The sequence below is a fragment of the Plasmopara halstedii genome (assembly GCF_900000015.1).
Source record: "Plasmopara halstedii genome assembly, contig: Scaffold_816, whole genome shotgun sequence".
Lineage (NCBI taxonomy): Eukaryota > Oomycota > Peronosporomycetes > Peronosporales > Peronosporaceae > Plasmopara > Plasmopara halstedii.
Genome location: NW_020187732.1, coordinates 1,653,320 through 1,671,638, shown reverse-complemented (window position 1 = coordinate 1,671,638; position 18,319 = coordinate 1,653,320). Strand labels below are relative to the sequence as shown.

The window sequence follows — 18,319 nt, the reverse complement described above, 5'->3', positions numbered from 1 at the left end:
CAACGCAACGCGTCACACTGAAGTTTGGTCCTTGGTGTGCCTATTGATTCGCGCATTGGATGCTGCCTTCTTTGAAGGATTGGATACAATACGCTTTCCAAATTCATCAACATTTTCGAAAAGTTCGTGTTCTTATTGCGCGAGACGTGCTGCAAACGCGATGTCACACAATTTAAAAAAGCTTGCAATTGAGCATTTATCTTTTCCGGGAGATGATTGCCGTGAATGTTGGCATTGGTTATACTGCATTCGCAACACCCAATTGTGCATTTTCAATGATTTCTGTGCGTAGGCATTCTTGCAGTCGCAAATCGAGTGGTGAAAAACAAGACATTGGTCGCAAGGAATGTATGCGGGTGATAGACATCAAAACATAGTTGTGATCGTCGTATTTAACTCAGATGGAACGAATAGCCACGTGCCCCGCCAGGAGTGCGATTTGGTCAAAAGCTGCTTGCCAATGTAAATGTAAGATAATTGTTATACTGGTCGATCAGATCATCTCGAGCGCGAATACTAGGCTATCATCACTTTTTTAACAAAGAATCTGACCTCGCGGTTTCGATTTTCTAAAAAAAAGCAAAAATCGAAGCATTACCGTCAAAAAATGTTGGCGTGGTTCGGTGTCAACAACGGCATGCGAAATATTCGTCGTCAAAGAATCTGTGGCACGCAGGGTGATCGTCGAATCAACGAAAGCTAATTCAAATTTACGACGACTAAACATTTCTAGGAATCACCAAAGATCTATGAGTTGGAAAACCGTAAATCGTGTCCATCTTGTTGAGCAGTCGCTTAAGCTCCGCAACCAGATGCTGACCCCTGTAAGTATGGAGTAAATGAAGTGGTACATGTCTTTCGTCGTCAAACACTCGAACCCAATCGGGAAAACACCATATGACTGCTTCTGTTGGCAAAGGCATAGTCAGGACATCTTGTTAATTCTATTCAGTCACAAGTGCCCACAAACCAAATTGCAATTTCGACAAGATGTGTTTATAATTTGCTTTAAGTTATTAACAGATCGATCTACACAGAAAAGCGATTTCGACAACGCTTTCCAAGTGACAAATTCCTCTAAAAAACGTTCATAATACCCTTATGTCCACCAAAATGATCGATCCCTTTTTCGATAACACTTTCAAATTAGCGTTTCGACCTGTCATGAACTGTCTTTGATGCTAAGAAAATATATCGATCGACAAAAAGTATTGCTGGTGATATGCGCAACAAACAGAATGTAAACTTGTTGATCCGCATTGTGAATTGAGAATAATATGATTGACCCACCCATAAACAAGGCGTGATCGTAGGAGCCTTTTCGTAAGCTGTTGACGACGAATCTGATTTATTACTCATTGATCTAAACCTCCTTGCCGATTTAAACCCAAATTATTCACTAAAGGTTGAGAAATTGGATTTGAGACAAAAGAAGTGACACATTTTGTTAATTTACGGCAATACGTTATCAAGGCTAAATCGTTGAATCTATAACGTTCGACATGATCTACTAAGATATTGATGTTGGTTACAGGTATAGGAAAACAGGTAAGCCTCATTTGAGCAATATAATTCAGCTAGCTCACTTGAAGCCAAAAATAAAATCTGGTAATATATGGGGTATCTACGCTTTAGCATAGAGGAGCTCTTTCGGTTTGGGACGCTTGCGCACGGTATGACGCCGAACGACTTCCAGTCAATCATTTAAAATTTTGTTATCGTATTCAATACCACACAGGGTTTCTGTATATTTTACGAATATTGTACCTGCGACAACATCTATTGACAATTCGATATAAGGATGAAAGCACATAGTTTTCCGGGCCTTTAACTTTCCAAATACTACGATAGCAGAAATGGGCAAAAAACCATGTCGCTAAACATTTCTCGATACGCTGTCATCAACTAGCTCAAAAGTCCATATTAAGTGTTATAGACTATCATTTTATTCATCAGATAAGATCTTCTCAAAATGTTTAAGTTAGCTTTCGTAGGCGATGTGGAATCGATTTTTCTTGCGTGACCTTCCAATTCTGAAGCGCTGCAAGATTTGATATAGCTGATTGGCAAAAACAATTGCATTGATATCTTGAGATTTTCTTTAGTTTACCTGATGGCGATCGATGTTTAATAGAATTTTAATAACTCGAAAACTTCGTTGTAAAGCGAATGTCATACTTGAGTACTCATCAACGTTATCTGGTTCGCTCCCCGGCGACAATGAAAGAGCGTAATTGGTGTTTCGAAAGTCGAAATAGCAAGAGAAAAACTTGGTCAAACCTACGTCCTGAATGCTCCGAACGAAACGTTGTTGAACAGTATGGACTCGCGCCAATCTCGCACAATATGATTCTTCGGTGGTGTTCCCAAGCATTATCACCCCTAATTGATTGAAGGAGTTTGCCAATTTTGCGACAGCAAAACTCAGCAGCTCGAGTTTGGATAAGGCCAGTACTTCGGCCTCTTTCTTAATTACTGCTGCACAGGCACACCAAAAGCTTCCATTACCTGGAAGCACATACTTTGAACGCAATGTGTTGCGTATACGACATATCATTTTATAAATTTCGTTTTGAAGCTCTTCAGCTAAGGAATTATTGGATCCTTGTACAACAATGGATGCATGCAGATGGTACTTGGTATTGCTACGCAAGATTTGTATGTACAAAGTTGCGGCCTCGTCATCGTCCTTGTCATTAATAGAGCTCACAGTAAATTCATGAGCTTTGATTTGAATCTTTTCGTGACCGATGGCATTCGGCAGCAATTCTTCCCACGAATCCACAAGGTGAGCTCCACTCATCTCAGCGAGCTGACGCAATGACTCGTACGATGCTATAGGAATACAAAGTGGAGCGCTTGTACTTGATACAAATGCATCGATTGTCCGTGCACTGATTTCACCATGAACAAAAATGACTTGAATTGAGAAATCACAAGAGAATGTGATCGTGTCTAAGTCTCCATTAAGAATAACAATGCCTTTATCTGTTGTCAAATCAACATTCAAAGCTAATTTGTGACTCAATGCACTTCGAAGCGAATCTTCAGCGACTGGTAGTAATAGACCATCAAATACTTGAGAGCTAATGGCAGACGTAGCGCCACCAAGCACCACATGAGATGTGACTATTCTCGAAAGTGGCAGAAGCTCATCTCCACAAAATCGACTCGAGTCAAGTCTTAAAATTACATTAACAGCTAAATTCGCTGCAACCTTTTGATCATCACTTCTATAAATATTAGAATCTTATGGTCACTGCTTCATCAAAGAAAGAAGAAAGAGCTTACTCGGTGGAAAGTATCCGCACTATAACTTCAAGTTGTTGTGTTCGTGTAAGATTATGAAATGACGGAATAGCTTCAGACAGTGGAATTCGCATGGATAGAGCAACCTACGAACATGATCAATTAAATTAACCACCAAATGCTCACAACTTGAGTCACATACTGTAACACAACATGTCATAGCTGAAGATAGTGCCTTCTGAATAACATTGCTTTCAAATGCTGTCAAAACTTTTTAAATCGTATCATTAAATTTTGAAATTTTACTTGTCAAGACCCTGTTTCAAAAGCTCGATCACAGTCTCCGCCAACACGCCGCACAAAGTCACGACCGTGGAACAGCTCTACAATCTCGTAAGTAAAGGAAGCAAAAAAAGTTTGCAAAGATAGAAATTTACGTACTGAACCAACAAATTTATGTTGTTCATCCAACGCCTTTTGAAGAATAGCTGTACCTGCATTTTGGCTCTGTAGCACGCTTGCAACGGTATATGTGTCTTTAGTAAACAGTGTCTGGCCCAGTTCATCTGCATAGACATTTCAGAGCGAATCGAAATAAAATACAGTGAGTTACCTGTTATCTGCTTACGCAGTTTATTTGGACCATACAGTGACCTCACAGCATACGATACACCCACGACAGCTTGAAGGAATACTATACACTCTTGCATTTTCATTTTGATCTTTTGAGTAATGATACACTGATAGAAAAATAGAAATTTCTTAGTAGACTTTATTTAGGAATAAAATACCAAAATGCCAGGATTGACTCCTGACCAGCTCGAAGCTTTTAACCGCGATGGCTTTCTCGTTATTAAAGGAGCGCTTTCTTCCTTCACATGCGATGAACTTCGTGCAAAAGCCAACGAGTACGTGGGTCAGTGTGATTTAAAAAAGCATTGCTCCATCTTTACAACCAATGAACAAACGCGCCGCATGAACGATGAATACTTTCTCGATTCAGGCGATAAGATTCGCTATTTCTTTGAAGAGCGTGCTTTTGATAAGGATCAAAAGACGTTAGCAGTGCCATTGAATGTTGCTGTTAACAAAATTGGTCATAATCTGCACAACTTGGACCCAGCTTTCAAGAAGATTAGCTACGATTCTAATGTTCAAGACATTGTCAAGTCATTGAATTATGTGCGGCCTTTGATAGTGCAGTCCATGTACATCTTTAAGCAGCCGAGTATTGGGGGCGAAGTAAGACCTCATCAGGACGGCAGCTATCTGTATACCGAGCCTCAATCTGTGGTGGGCTTTTGGTGGGCTTTGGAGGACTGTACCCTTGAAAATGGATGTCTGCACGGTGTACCAGGCTCACATTTGACGGTGCCGGTGCTTCAGCGATTGAGACGTACCACAAAGGAGCAACAGGAGAAGTATGGACAAATATTACTCGAAAACGTCCCAGCGCAAGTAGAACCTTTTGATATCAGCAAGAGCAAGCCGATACTTACTAAGAAAGGAGATCTCGTGCTTTTGCATAGCAATTTCGTGCACTACAGCGAAGCGAACAAGTCACCTTATTCGCGCCACGCATATTCAATTCATATAGTCGAGAGTCACAATGTGAAGTATCCTGAAGATAACTGGTTGCAAACGTCTGATGGCGTGCCTTTCAAGCCGCTGTTCGGTTGACGGTTTAATTGAATAAATTTCCAAAGGAAGTGGCAAATCAAAACTGTGGGTTACGCCGTTAAAGTATCAGTTCAACTGCTCATGCATTCTCTGCGCAAAGACTTGTCAGGAAATCTCGGTCACCTCGTAAGTTACGTGTCCCAAATCAAATGAAAGTCAGCTATCTATATTTTCGCAAGTCTCACCTTGACACAGAATAGTAGAAATATTAAAACGGCCTCAAGTTAGCCTCCCCACGTCTCAATGTCATCAAGACAACCATTATATACCATCACAACGCAATTTGTTTCACGTGAAGAAGATACGACACAATGGTACTTGGAACTATTAAAGTCTACGTTGCGTGCACTTCAGTGCTATATGTCAAATTCTTGGCTGCTACGACAATCCAAGGTGCTAAGAAGTTTGTAACGGGTGGTCGTCCTCCTGAGGATACAAAATTCTCATCAGCAAAGCGTAAGCAAACGTTTGGATTTGACAAAACCAGCGACACCGAAAGTCTTGAGGCAGCGCAGCGCTGGAAAAGTATCGTTATGAACGATTTAGAGTCGATTCCAATCGGACTTCTCATCTTTGGTGCTGGAATTATGGCTGGTGCAGATCCAGTCATTCATTATCGTGCAATGATCGCATTTACAGTAGCCCGTTGTTTGCATACTTACGCATATGCAACTGCGATGCAGCCGTTGCGCTCACTAAGTCACGGCGTAAGTGTGACAGCAACACTAGTTGGCCTAGGTAACGCTGTGAGTGCAATTTTTTAAATTATGATTTACCAACTTTCGTATAATCTTTAAAGACATTTGATGAAAAGAAAAGTTTGCATTTTTCATATAAAATACTCCATTTCTGAACTTTAATAAAACATACTCCAATTTCAAACTTTGATAAAGGAATACTATTACAAGATTCGGTAAATTTCTGTATTAAAATTGCAAAAGAATGTGGACAGTTATCCTCCGTATGCCTCGAGCCGCTGTGATTTTTTTACCACTAAGCTATGGCACCATAATATATTCAATCATTTTCATATCTTTTGTGTGAATTGCACTACAGATCACAAATCAATACCCTCTCATATGTATTTTACACAAAAGTAGAGTATTTGTTTACAAAAGTTCGTAACTGGAGTATTTTTTATAAAAGTCTAGAAATGAGTTTTTTTTATTTTCTTTCCTGAGAGTATCAGATATAGTATGTTTGTAGGAACATTCAATTTCTTTCACTATGAAGATTCTAGTCGAGAATTTACTATATTATGCCAAAAAGACATGATTACTTGTTATTACAGCGCAGCATTCTCAAGTTGATTGATGTCTTCTTGAATGCTATTATTTATCTTCAAGTGTCCATGCTTGGTCATGAGGGATGCTTCAAGAAGCTTCATGGCAACAAAAGGGTTCTGTGCCATGTCCAACATGCTATTGCAGAAATCCACTTGAGATTCATGTTGAAAAATTCGACCATCCTTGAAATGAAACACTTTATTATACTGGATTGCATACTCCTTGCCAATCAGCTGCTGAGTGAGCTCTTCATCGTTGATAATGCAAGGAAACAATTTCTCCAGTGTTGTGCGACTAACTCGAAAGTGTGCATTAGCCTTAGCAAAAACCTGAATGGCGCTATCATGAGATGATTCGTCTTCACGGAGAATAAAAATATCATGCACAACCAAACGCATTGAAAAATGGGCTTCTGTTGCCACCTTATACTGATTCAAGAACAAGTCCACACCACGAAAGTCAGAACACACAACGTCTTCCGTCATAATCCCATGTAAAAAAGTCGCCGCGTGTTTCGACTGCTCGGGATAAACGACAGGGTTGAAACCATTTGCAAAAAGAATGTAAAACATTTTGACATGATCAATAGCATGCGTCATCGCATTGGTACGTGCAATCATCTTTGCGGAATCAAGCAGTAATCGCCGTCGCTGCAGCGTCTCAATCTCCATCGTCATTGACAGCACCTCGTCTTGCAGCGTCATGTTAATTTCAGTTTGATGATGTTCTCTCTTGTCCATCTGTTTGTTCTTCTCCACCTTTCGCTGTGCCAAGTGTTTTGCTGCCTTAGCCTCTCGTCGTCTTGTGCTGCAATTCCGTGACATTCCTCGACGACGCGGACCTAAAATTTTACTACCATCACAACAATTAGTGACCAGCATCGTAGTATTCGCGTTTGTTTCACATGGCATCCAAACACGACGTCGACGATACGCCGCTTCGCTCTGAAATAGCATGTGCATTTTGCGAAATGGGTTCGATAGCAATGTGTCACCAGCTGGTATTCAGTGGGCATCCATTAAACTTTGGTTCTGTTAAATTTGTACTATTTAAAACACAAAAACGAGATTTTACACACTTATTTGATACAACAAGACTATCCCTCCCTCTATCACGAACAGAAACTCGTCTTCTCTTTATAAATAGCTCATATTACTTGCCCGATTAGGGTATAAATTCGAAGAAAGCAACGGCATCAACATCTAACAAATTCAATAAGACATCCTCCTAGTCTCATCGGTGTTGCGTTTTTGTTGAAATCTGTAAATTTGGTGTAGCGCGACGAGATTTGTTAGCACAATGCGCAGAGGGATGGCTTCAAGGCCAAACCTAGGACGAAGTTTAATACTTTTAAGAAGGTCAAAAAGGTTGTGGTAAAGTTGTGATGTACAATATTTGAGTGAAGATACCCCAAACAAAATAGATTCCGGTTGTACAAAGCTATATCAAGTGGTACAAATGATAGATAAAACGTATATGTAAGCTCTTAATTTTAGCCGTCTCAATAAATTTTAATTCTCAAACTTAAGTAAGATGCACCTGAGAGGACGTTAAACCACGGAGTCACTTTATTGACACGAAAGGTACTACGGTAACTCCGTTGCATTTCCTATGCGCTGGAAGCTCAATCTCGTCCCTAAACGCCATCACTTTCGAAATGTGACGAAGTTCAGGCCGAAATTGCATGGCTGCACGTCAAGCAATATTTTCTTCAAAATATCGAAAAAATTAATTTGGCGTCTGAGGTCTAATTCAGCTACAGTAAAATTTGACGCTGAAGAACATTCCTACGCTCAGATAAAACAATTTTGATTTTTTGATTAATAAACTCATGTCACGCAATGTGTTTCTAATACTTTACACTCTAATGAAATCATCGAGCATACGAGAGCGTACTTGATTTAGATCTCCGATTGCTATTCTTCTCCTTTTCGCCGCCCCTCTTTTTAGGCTTGCGCTCCTTCTGTTTGTGCTTATGCTTTTTCTTCAACGAGCTCGATGCGACGTCATCTGCGGGCACTGAATCAGTCTGAAACATTCGCAAAGCCTCCTCTTGTGCTTGACGAATGGCTTCCATCACGTCAGAAGTTTCAAAGGACGAGCCCGAAACTGCAATCTCGCTCGTTGACGACGCATAGGGGTCCAAAGCGTCATTTAGTCGCCGCAAATCTTCCTTACGCTGGCGTCTTCGTTCATTTCGACTCTTTTTGCTAGTACTATAGCGCGAGAAGCGTTCCAAGTCTTCTTTATCGTCTTCGCTTGACTCCGCCATTGCACTTGAGATGCTTTGATCCTTTTGTCGAATCAAATATTCGCAATCGAGGGAAGGCTCGATATGTGGCGGGGCATTCTCGGCATCAATGTCTCCTTCATTCAAAAATGTCTCTAGGTCATTACTTGAAACGCCAATCGCATAGTCTGAGTCAATCGACTTTGACGAGTTTTTTGTAAAATCTGGTAAATGGAGAGTTGTCGCACTGTCACTGTCGCCACCATCAGGATAAGCATCATGTATGGGTAAAGCTGATATCGTAGTTTCTTCAAGTAAGGTAGATAATGGTTTAAGAGATGACAAAGAACCGTTTTTGTCAGCTTCAATGTGATTTTTTTTGTGATAGTGCCCAAGTAAACATTCATGGCATTGCGTCATATTCAGTGAAATGCCCAACGAAGCCGGCGTGGGGTTTAGTGGAGACGCCAAAGCTCCAGGCATCGGTAAGGAGGCTTGCAGCGAAGATAACAAAATATCACTCGGGTTGTTGTTATCACGCGCACCACCATTGTAATCATCGCAAGAAGGTGTCATCACTACTTCTTCAATCATATCTGAGATCAAGTTGCAACCACCACCGTCATTGCCACCACCATCTTGGGAGTCATTCGAGCTCGCAGCAGCCTCAAAATCCTCAATATCATTAGTTAGCTCATCACTTTTGTTTTCAAGCGAGCACTTTACGTGATCCCTAGCTAAATCTTGACAAGAGTCATTATTTCTTACATCATTCCAATCGCTTGAGATGGCAAGCCCAAAATTTTCAGTAGTCGAGACACTTGATCTTTCCAATTGTGTGTTACCAACAAGACTAGTTATTTTTCCCGTTAACAACACATCAGGTGACTCTTGGACGGCTGATTCAGCTTTGACTTCTGACACAAACGTGCCTTTTGCATCACTCGACAAAGAAGCATCGCTTAGCAGGGACACCTGTGCAGCGTCGCCATCGCCTTGGAATAGCTGTTTCTTCACAACAAAATCTTTATGCTCATGCCTTAAACTTGCATCGAGTGTAGAAGGAAGAACACTCGGCGTTGAAGACACAGCAACATCCCTGCCATTGATGGGGTTTAAAGCCTGTCGCTGCTCTGGTGACACTTCACATGATTCCATCTTGGTCTCTTCTACCACATAGCTAGGTTGCTGCAGCACTGGAGATGTCATTTGACTTAGTCGAGACACGGACGAATGGGAGTAAATAGATGTAGATGATTCGGGAATTACTGCTACTTCTTCTGGCATCCTTGAATTTTTTGTCGCAGTACGGTCCGATAAAGTCTTTCGCAGCGTCAATTTTTTTCGCACATGTTGATCTGCCGCTAATTTGCTACCTTCTGAATCCGAAGAATCCGAATCTAGGAAGCGCTGTTTGTGATTAGCTTTGCGGACACTAATATTAATTAATTTAGGCCCACATGCCAGTATAACGTCCCCATCAACTTCATCACCCTCTTTATCACTTTCATTCTCCATAAGAAAGTGATCAAGGTCATTCATACGAGGCTTAGGCACCTGAAAGTCTTCCAGAAGTATCTCTCCTTCCATCGACGCCATTCGAGAGTGGTGTGGGCTTAAACTGTCGTATCGAGGCTCGCCGCTTTTCTCTTCATTCATACCCGGTTCATCTTCAAGCTTTGACTCAGTTTCAAGAACATCATTCAAATGAGTTAGCTCGCTTTCCTTGTGCTCAAACTTGAGTTGTGGTGCACCCTGGATCACCACACTACTGCTTCTTGCAGGTAGGTCTTCAATGTCCTGAGATTGTGTTGTCTTTTGCTCCTGCCACAAGACATCATTAGTCTTTACAACTTTCAGGGCCATGTTTGTTTCGGGCTCAAGACTAGTCATCCCACGATCTTCTCTCTCTACGACACTGACGTCATCATGAGCACCTTCTTGCTGCTTCAATGGTGTCGCATGGCCGATATCTGTAGAAGATGACTCGACCAAGTTGCTATTTGATACAGCTGGCGGTGTTTCACACCCGCGTCTTCCTGTGCGAATGTCAGATCCAGTAGCCTTGATATGCTCCACATATTCAGCGTAACGCTGTTCACTAATCGTCGCCTGTATGTCTTGCTTCAGGTGTACAAAGTCGCTATCCACGATGCGCATTTGTTGTCGAATTGTCGCTAGCTTTAATTGCAAAAAAGGAATTCCAAAATATTGATGCAAGGACTTCAACCCATAACAATTTAATAATGAGCACTCAAAATATAACAACTCTGTTGGTCTTTTCCACTGCTGCTGTTGTGGCCGATCCGTTGATCCATAGAGCAACTTTTGAATATCTTCCTTAAATATTTTTCTTTCAGCTCCCTTGTCGCGAAAGTTTCCCAAAACTAATGTTGGAATGTGTACCGGTACATTATCTAGCTGTTGTTTCACATACTCCAATGTATCCCACTTAGTAATATCCAACAAAAAAATCACACCATGAGCTTCATGATACACGTCCACTGTCGAGGCGTCCACAATAGCTACAGCATGAGTTCCATTATGCATTCTAGCAGCTGCTGTACCTTCAACCGATAATCGTTTGCTACTTTCCTCGGCTCTTTTAGCATCTGAGAACTCATGAAGTCGTGAATCTTCTTTCGTTTCGTCCTCAGTCTCTAACTGTTTAAATCCTCTGTCCACGACATCCCATACTTCACACTTGATATTGTCCTCTGAGTTTTGGCGATAACTCCAATTAATAGTAGCAGATTGAAGTTGTGGTGTGGATTGGTGCGTCTCTGGTATAGGTTCACCCTTTAGTCTCTGAAACAGCGATGTCTTACCGCTACCTTTAGCGCCACGAATTAGCAACTTCATGTTGTATGTAATTCCACCTCGGACACGACGTCGTATAGCTTTGTCCATGCGCTGGATCGATCGTTCTTTTTGAGGATTTAAGCTTGAGCTTGATTCGAGACTTGCGCTACTGCTGGTCCGACGTTGTGAGAAAGAAGCGCGATCACCGGGCGATTCGGAGCGCAAGTTAAAAAAATTATCATGGTGCAAAGAGCTTCCTGTTGGTGTGTAAGGCGAACGTGGTGGCACCACACCTGAGGTCTGAGGGCTTTGATCCTGGCGACTTACTTCGTTTCCCATGCGGAGAGTGTGAGAGTGATGTTTTGTGTATTACACATAGTAATGCTCTTACGAAGGTTTTTTTCAGCATCTGAGCATTCCTCATTCCTGTAATAAATAATTTATGATTTTGCACCCTTCGATGTTAATGCGAGTGCTAATAGAAGACGCATCATTGTTGTGGTCATGATCTGTCAGAAATGTTAACTGTGCCAGTGTGAGCGTTTTGTAGCTCTCTGAAAACGTTTGATGCCGTTCGTGATGCTAACCTGTTCAGTGACGTCGCTCGAGACAAACTTCTACACAATAAATTGCAGCACGCAAAAACGCGTGAAACTCGCTGATAATCGATGCCTTCATAACTTGAAAGCTTTAGAAGTCATCGTGACTGTGATTGCCAATAAAATAATTGTTCTTATTTTACCATTTAGTTTATGAAGAGCCAGAAATAATTGCTTGAGGCTCGTAACTCAATGGCATTCGTCAGCGGAATGTTCAGCCCTAGCAAAGCGACGATTGTCCCCCATATACGCATACACATGCGCTCTTATTGCCCTTTCAGATGAGGTTGTGTGCATCTATATCGCATATACTTCATGCTTCCCTCTGATATTTCCAGTGTGGACTGTCATCAAGCTTTTGGGTTATGAATGTTTGCCCCGCAAAAAAAATTACCATTATGGAAATGCCTTCTATGATGTCCTTGTAAATAGGAAGCTTTGACTCAAAATTTAATGGGATAGTTGTGCACCATGTATAGAGAAAACATTGATGAAAGAGCTCGCATATACAGTAAGAAGAGATCAATTTCGTACGCTTCATCCAGGAGCGCAACCGAGAGCCTCTAGAGCAGCATAGAACTTAGTTTGCTCTTATGTTCTATGACTGGTGTTTTAAGATTTATCATGTATAATGCACAACACAGTTCATTACATTGCACCTAATAGTAGAATAGCCTTGCGTGAAATTAGCAGCATGAGCATATCACGTACCAATTCTTTCTAGTCCCCGCCATCTAAAACATCAATATATTGGTATCTATATATACCCAATTACACAGAAGTGTAAAGAAAGTTACAATTGACATTGTTGCGTTTTGCACAACTATACAGAAATGTAGGGTGTTTGTATTATAATGCACTCCGTTAAAATTTAACAAAATGATGTAAATTTTTCTAGGGATCACACTGAATTTGAATTCTATGTCATTGCACAAAAGTCAGCTTTCAATATGCTCCCACGGCGCTTGGAGTCTAACTCCACCCTTAGCAGTTTATCCCTCCTAGCCCTCTGAACATACCCGCACTGATGGCCCTTTACTGTGCGATCAGTCAGGTGACTTAACGAGCCTCAAAAAGGCACGGCCCACTCAAGGAAAGATTCATAGTAAATATGAGGAGATTCAATGAGAGCGGTCGCAGAAACTCTCCAGCTTCTAACTCGGCACCTCCGCCCTTACCAACGGCACACGGCATAGCCACTTACCGTGAAGAAGGCTATCACTGCACTTGACCGCCGCCCCTCATTACGAATTACGCACTCGGCGTCCTAATCACCGAAAGAAAGTTGCTCCACCTCGCCATACAGCTCACGACGATATTATGCTTGATTGTAAGCGCTTGACCCATGTCGTGATTACTGCTTATTGGGGTAGAGCCCTTACAAGCATATGTGAGCAGATTTTTTGCTATTATTGGGAGCAAACCGAGCACGAGATACCCGAACCGCGTGTGCTTTCTGTCTTCACCATCTCACTGCTTGCTCTGAGACTAGCATCGGTTGACGTAAGCTTCAGCGAATCTTTTATCGACCAAGAGCGTCGACTCATGCCTGATTATTCACCGTAACAGCACGCCGCGGACGTCAAGGGGGTAATCCGTCATTTCGCAGTTCTGCTGTCTACGTCTCCTTTCGTTCATATCAGACAGCCAGAAGGGCTACCTACTATAAGGCATCTGAACCACAAAGTCGGTTGCATCCCGCTAGCAGGAAGCGCAGCGCAATAAATCTCTCTATTTCGCGGTAGATTAGCCCCGAGGGCGTGCCAGTAGCAAGCGGCAACGGCGTCAGACTTGTCGAAGTGGAGCGTAAAATCCCGACAATTCTCTCAAATGAATACATCCCTTCTACTTCGCCACAGCTTTGGTACACCGTTCGGTCCACCAAGAATTTCACTCCAAATTATAAACCCCTTGATCATCGAACGGTCAACATCTGACGATCCTCCCGAGGCAAGCTCTCGTGAGCTTCTATGTGGATCGCGGTAGGTTGATAAATACATGGTCTGAGCTTTGTCAGTGTAATTCGTGGCTTGAGACTGCCGTTAATAGAAAGCTTAGCAAAGTTTGCATACATGAGCCCACAAAGCTTCAGCTTATGCTGCATGGGAAGGTAGAGACGTTGCTCTGCTCACAACAGAGTTCTTTTTACCTCCGATTGACTTTCAAGGGTGGAATCATGGTAAGTCTTCGCTCAGCCCGAGCAGAAGACAAGCTAAGATTGCATTTTATCTAAGATTTTAATAGAGTAGTTACTACTCTGGATGGTCCAACAAAGCGCAGTCGTAGATTGCATGTGTTGCTAGATTGATTGCGGGCAATGATATAAAAACACTTGTTTGTGTTTCGTGTGCCTTTGATATCGGCGTGTGGATTTCGAATATATAATCTAGCTCTCAGTCATAGCGACGCTTAGTCTCATTGAAATAAATTCTCACACACGATAAAGGGTTGCCGGGTCGACATCAACAAGTCGAGATCGATTGACAGTCTTTGTCAACTAGGCTAAACCTACTTATAGAAGCACCCGAGGATTAACCAAACCATTAATATCATACCAAGTAGGGCTAGAAGTGACATGCACTGTGACTTCTACCTCAAATTCAATGAGTGTGTGATACTTACTCCACGTCCATTGTCATTTCGCGCGTAAAAAGAGATTAAACTCCACCACGCGATTCGCGCATTTTGTCAAACCGTCTGTTTTCGTGGTCAGCGGTTGGCATGTTTTAATTGGATGCTTCGTACATTACAAATTCCCGCCGAAAAACCTTGGCAATCGCAGTTTCAACGCCAGCACCCCCTCGCTCACAAAGGCCACAAACCGGAATAACCGGGCGCGTCTCTTGAAATCAAACATCAAGTTGATACTTACTGCCTGGCAACAGACGAACTAAACAAAGTTGCGTACACATCAGCGAGAAACTACATTCACTCGCATGCACCTATGTGCTTGCTAACTCCTACATGCTATGCCACCAGTGCAAAGCGCATGCCGAGTGGTATGCCATATTTTTCGTTCGAGGTGGCGGACCAAATAGGTATCGTAAGCCTTGAACATATTTCTGTACTTGGGGTCCTTACCATGAGGCGTTACTACACACTGAGTTTCACATGTGTCAGTGCTGCAATACAGCAAGCCAATCTTGAGACATAATTGCAAGTGCTTCGATAAGGCAGCTCATAAGTTCAAAGTCCATACTACTCAAGGATATCAGCAATGCAACACATGTTGCAACGCTGTACGTATCGCTTATCAATTAGCGACGTCGCAAAGGTGATTTATAGACAGGTTGACTCGCTATCGCCACCGCATCAAGCTGACCTGGGCAACACCTCATATTCAGCAACAAAGGATAAACACCTCGTCATTCTCTACGAGAGAGATGCAGTGATATATCGCTGAGCTCAGCGACGCATGCTCGTCATAGAACACAAACGGCTGAGAGCCAAGCGGGTTCACCTTGAACCCAGTAAACGCTTCACTAGCAAGAGAGTGCTTTTTCTGCCACGATTCATCGCTGAAACTCAAGCGCGATTCCGCGTTCATGCCCACTGGCATGTGGCCGAAGCATCGAGCACACTACGGCAAAAGCCGAAGCGTCACAGACGACATGAAATGGCCAGTCGGGATTCAAAAGATCCCAAGGCTGAGCACTCATGAGGATCTTTGTGTAATCTTGAAGCCGCTGTTTCTACCACACCGCGCACTATTTAACAACATTTAAAGATAATTGACAAAAGGCTGTAGCGTGTCGGCCCATTGTTTGATTTCGTAGCCAGTTTGGTCAACTTTCTTTAGAGTGGAGGTACCAGCCACTCTACAATGACCTTATACTTCTTGCGGTCTGCCTGCTGATATTATTTCCCAATGAAACGACCTAGAAAGTGAATTTCATCGACGACAAATACACATATGCCGATATTTAAGCGCATACACTCCAGCACCGCTCAATTGTTTACTGATCATCACCACATTCGGCCCCCTGAGCATTGCAGGACTACGAGCGAATACATCGTCGAAACAGATTTATGGACAACCAGGATGCGATTCAAATAGCTAAATCACCAGACTGTTGAATATCGCTAGTGGATTAGGCAGTCTCTAAGGCATAAACAGCATTGCCCGCTCATAAGATTTAGCGCAGATGGAGGAATATTGCCGTTACTACTCAGAAGTTGATAATAAACATCTGATGTCACGTCGAGCGCTTACTTTATATTTAAGCGTTGCATTGAAAAATGTATTCGGAAATATCTTTGTTATTGCCGAAACAATTGAGCAATGGTTAGACACACACCTCAAGACTCTGGCTGTTGTACTCAACTAACATTATTGACTCCAGAACAGTGGTTCAGAAAATTGGCGTCACTGAATTATATCCTACCAGGTCACGGCCACTGTACAAATTGCAGCCATGAACAGCAAATTCCGTCCGGAAATCGGCTTTTGCGCCTTTGTAGTAGCCGTGGTGGCACTGAATTCTAATGAGTATTCATAATTCGCCCCTTACTGTTTACTTATTTGAAACATCGAGTCGGTGCCGGATCAGAAATTTACCAAACTTGTTTCGCGATTCCCACGAAAAAATGTCGATGATAGTAATTCCGTATTTAAGGCCATTGCCGTATGCCGCAATAGTGAAATTTATTTGAATTTTATGAAGCATTTTACTTTTCGTGTGTAACTCGTGTGGTGGATTTCTCATCACCACGTGGCAGTGCTGACTTAGTTAGAGCGTTACATCATGACGAGAATATGCCTTTTTCTGAATTTGATATCCTGGACCTTATAGTCGTGTCTTGCAGTCAACCTTACATTTGTGACAATCCACGGAAGATATCGCAACTTTGTAAGACGTGCTTCTGCTTTCAGGCAGAAATAAATTCATGACGCGCCATGACATTACTGATTAGGTACCCCTAAAACCGCGTCATTGACTTTGCCTTTTGCTAGGTTAACCCCCGATATGCCAGTCGGTTCTGGCAAATTGTTGGTAAGATCATCAGTATGAGCTCTTTGAAAGATACGCTTGGTCGATTCTGTATTCTGGTCTTTGCGGGCATTATGAGAAAATCACTAGGAGAAGAGTGCGTGGCATTTCACACTTACAACTTCCAGTCGATTCATTGCTCGTGATTCAGCTGCGCCATACGAAGAATGGGACTACACCATGCTTTTAGGCCCAAGACGAGACATGCGCTACGATACAAAAAGGCCTTTGTTTCCACTAGAAGGATCAGCAACACCATTTACACTTTTACCAACTCATCCGTCGCAAGACGCATATATATCATATCCGTATTCGGCATCTTCAATGCATCTACTGTTTCTTGGCAACCGTGCATCGTACGTGATTGCCCTACGCTCCTGAAGTTTGTGGACATTGTTCGCCTCCCGAGATTTGGAACGCTAATTCATCAGCCGACAACACTGAGCTGAGATTCCCACCTCTCACAAAAAAAAATTCCTTTCAGTGTTGGATTTGAATTTGACCACGATCCCCGTGGAGTACAAATCAGCCTAGTCTAATCTTAGCAGGTCATTCTTCCCCTATTAAGACATTACTTTCTCCCGCGATAAATGAGTCGTTCGCCCTTTGTGATAGCAAAGAGAATACGTAAGGTGCAAATGTTTGTACTACGCAATGGTACTCAGTAGCTAAGAGATATACATCATCCATTCCAGTATGCCTGAAGTCCATCGCCTGTAGTGCATTTATAAACCCTCCACTTTCAGTACCTCATCCGGCTTTAGCGGTAGGGAATTTGCTCTCCTCATTCAAAGCGGTATGACCGCTTCGTAGACAGAGGTAGGATACACGCGGAAATTTTCATCGTGAGCTTCACCCGTTCGGAAACCCTCCATAATATAAGAATGGCTACCGTATTCAAGCGAGAGTACGAAGCCACTGCGGCAATAAGAGCTGTGAATTTGCAGTATGTCAATTATCGCCTCCCTTGGCGGGTGATCATGAACTTCGGACTCACTTATACGTCTAAATATGTAGTACGAATACCCACGACTTCTGTCGCTTCAAATTGGCTACATATGAAACTCCTCGATTTTCGAGGTTCTGGGCACTCATGTCCATTCTGGTGCGCAGACTTCTGGTCCAAAGATTGCAACCACAACACGCTATTGATCTGTTTGGAGCACAGCTGAATTAAAATCCAATCAAACTCTTCTCGTCCAGGGGGAGAGATTTTCTATATTTCGGCTCTCAAATGCCTCGACGCTCAGATTTTGCCATCGTTACTGGGATTGAGTAGTACTGGGCGTGTCTTTCAGCGCATTCATAAAGCTTTAAGGTGATCAGTTACCTCCTCCGACCCTTAAGCCACCACTTTCCTGATTCCGTCAGAACAACTGATAGGCATAAGCCTAATTGGCTCGTCTTGATGGACATGTACTCGAAGTCACCATGTTTCACACTCGCAGCATACGATCCTTGCATTACCTGGCCGCATATGAC

At 42.5% G+C, this 18,319-nt stretch overlaps 5 protein-coding genes across 5 annotated transcripts; 2 read left to right on the top strand and 3 right to left on the bottom strand.

Moving 5' to 3' along the window:
- Positions 1–2,101: 2,101 nt before the first annotated feature.
- On the bottom strand, positions 2,102–3,965 carry PHALS_14278 (t-complex protein 1 subunit alpha; the record flags this gene model as incomplete). Its single annotated transcript, XM_024730060.1, has 6 exons — positions 2,102–3,230; positions 3,292–3,395; positions 3,452–3,500; positions 3,556–3,632; positions 3,691–3,815; positions 3,878–3,965. The coding sequence occupies 6 exons, from the start codon at positions 3,963–3,965 to the stop codon at positions 2,102–2,104; spliced, it is 1,572 nt and encodes a 523-aa protein (XP_024580374.1).
- Positions 3,966–4,044: 79 nt separating this feature from the next.
- Positions 4,045–4,929, top strand: PHALS_14277 (phytanoyl-dioxygenase domain-containing protein 1; the record flags this gene model as incomplete). The annotated part of the gene is made up of 1 exon (XM_024730058.1): positions 4,045–4,929. The coding sequence occupies one exon, from the start codon at positions 4,045–4,047 to the stop codon at positions 4,927–4,929; it is 885 nt and encodes a 294-aa protein (XP_024580373.1).
- Positions 4,930–5,240: 311 nt separating this feature from the next.
- On the top strand, positions 5,241–5,693 carry PHALS_14276 (Membrane-associated, eicosanoid/glutathione metabolism (MAPEG) protein; the record flags this gene model as incomplete). The annotated part of the gene is made up of 1 exon (XM_024730057.1): positions 5,241–5,693. One exon carries the CDS (start codon positions 5,241–5,243, stop codon positions 5,691–5,693), a length of 453 nt encoding a protein of 150 aa, XP_024580372.1.
- Positions 5,694–6,214: 521 nt separating this feature from the next.
- Positions 6,215–7,177, bottom strand: PHALS_14275 (uncharacterized protein; the record flags this gene model as incomplete). Its single annotated transcript, XM_024730056.1, has 1 exon — positions 6,215–7,177. One exon carries the CDS (start codon positions 7,175–7,177, stop codon positions 6,215–6,217), a length of 963 nt encoding a protein of 320 aa, XP_024580371.1.
- Positions 7,178–8,088: 911 nt separating this feature from the next.
- On the bottom strand, positions 8,089–11,586 carry PHALS_14274 (gtp-binding protein parf; the record flags this gene model as incomplete). Its single annotated transcript, XM_024730055.1, has 1 exon — positions 8,089–11,586. The coding sequence occupies one exon, from the start codon at positions 11,584–11,586 to the stop codon at positions 8,089–8,091; it is 3,498 nt and encodes a 1,165-aa protein (XP_024580370.1).
- Positions 11,587–18,319: the final 6,733 nt, after the last annotated feature.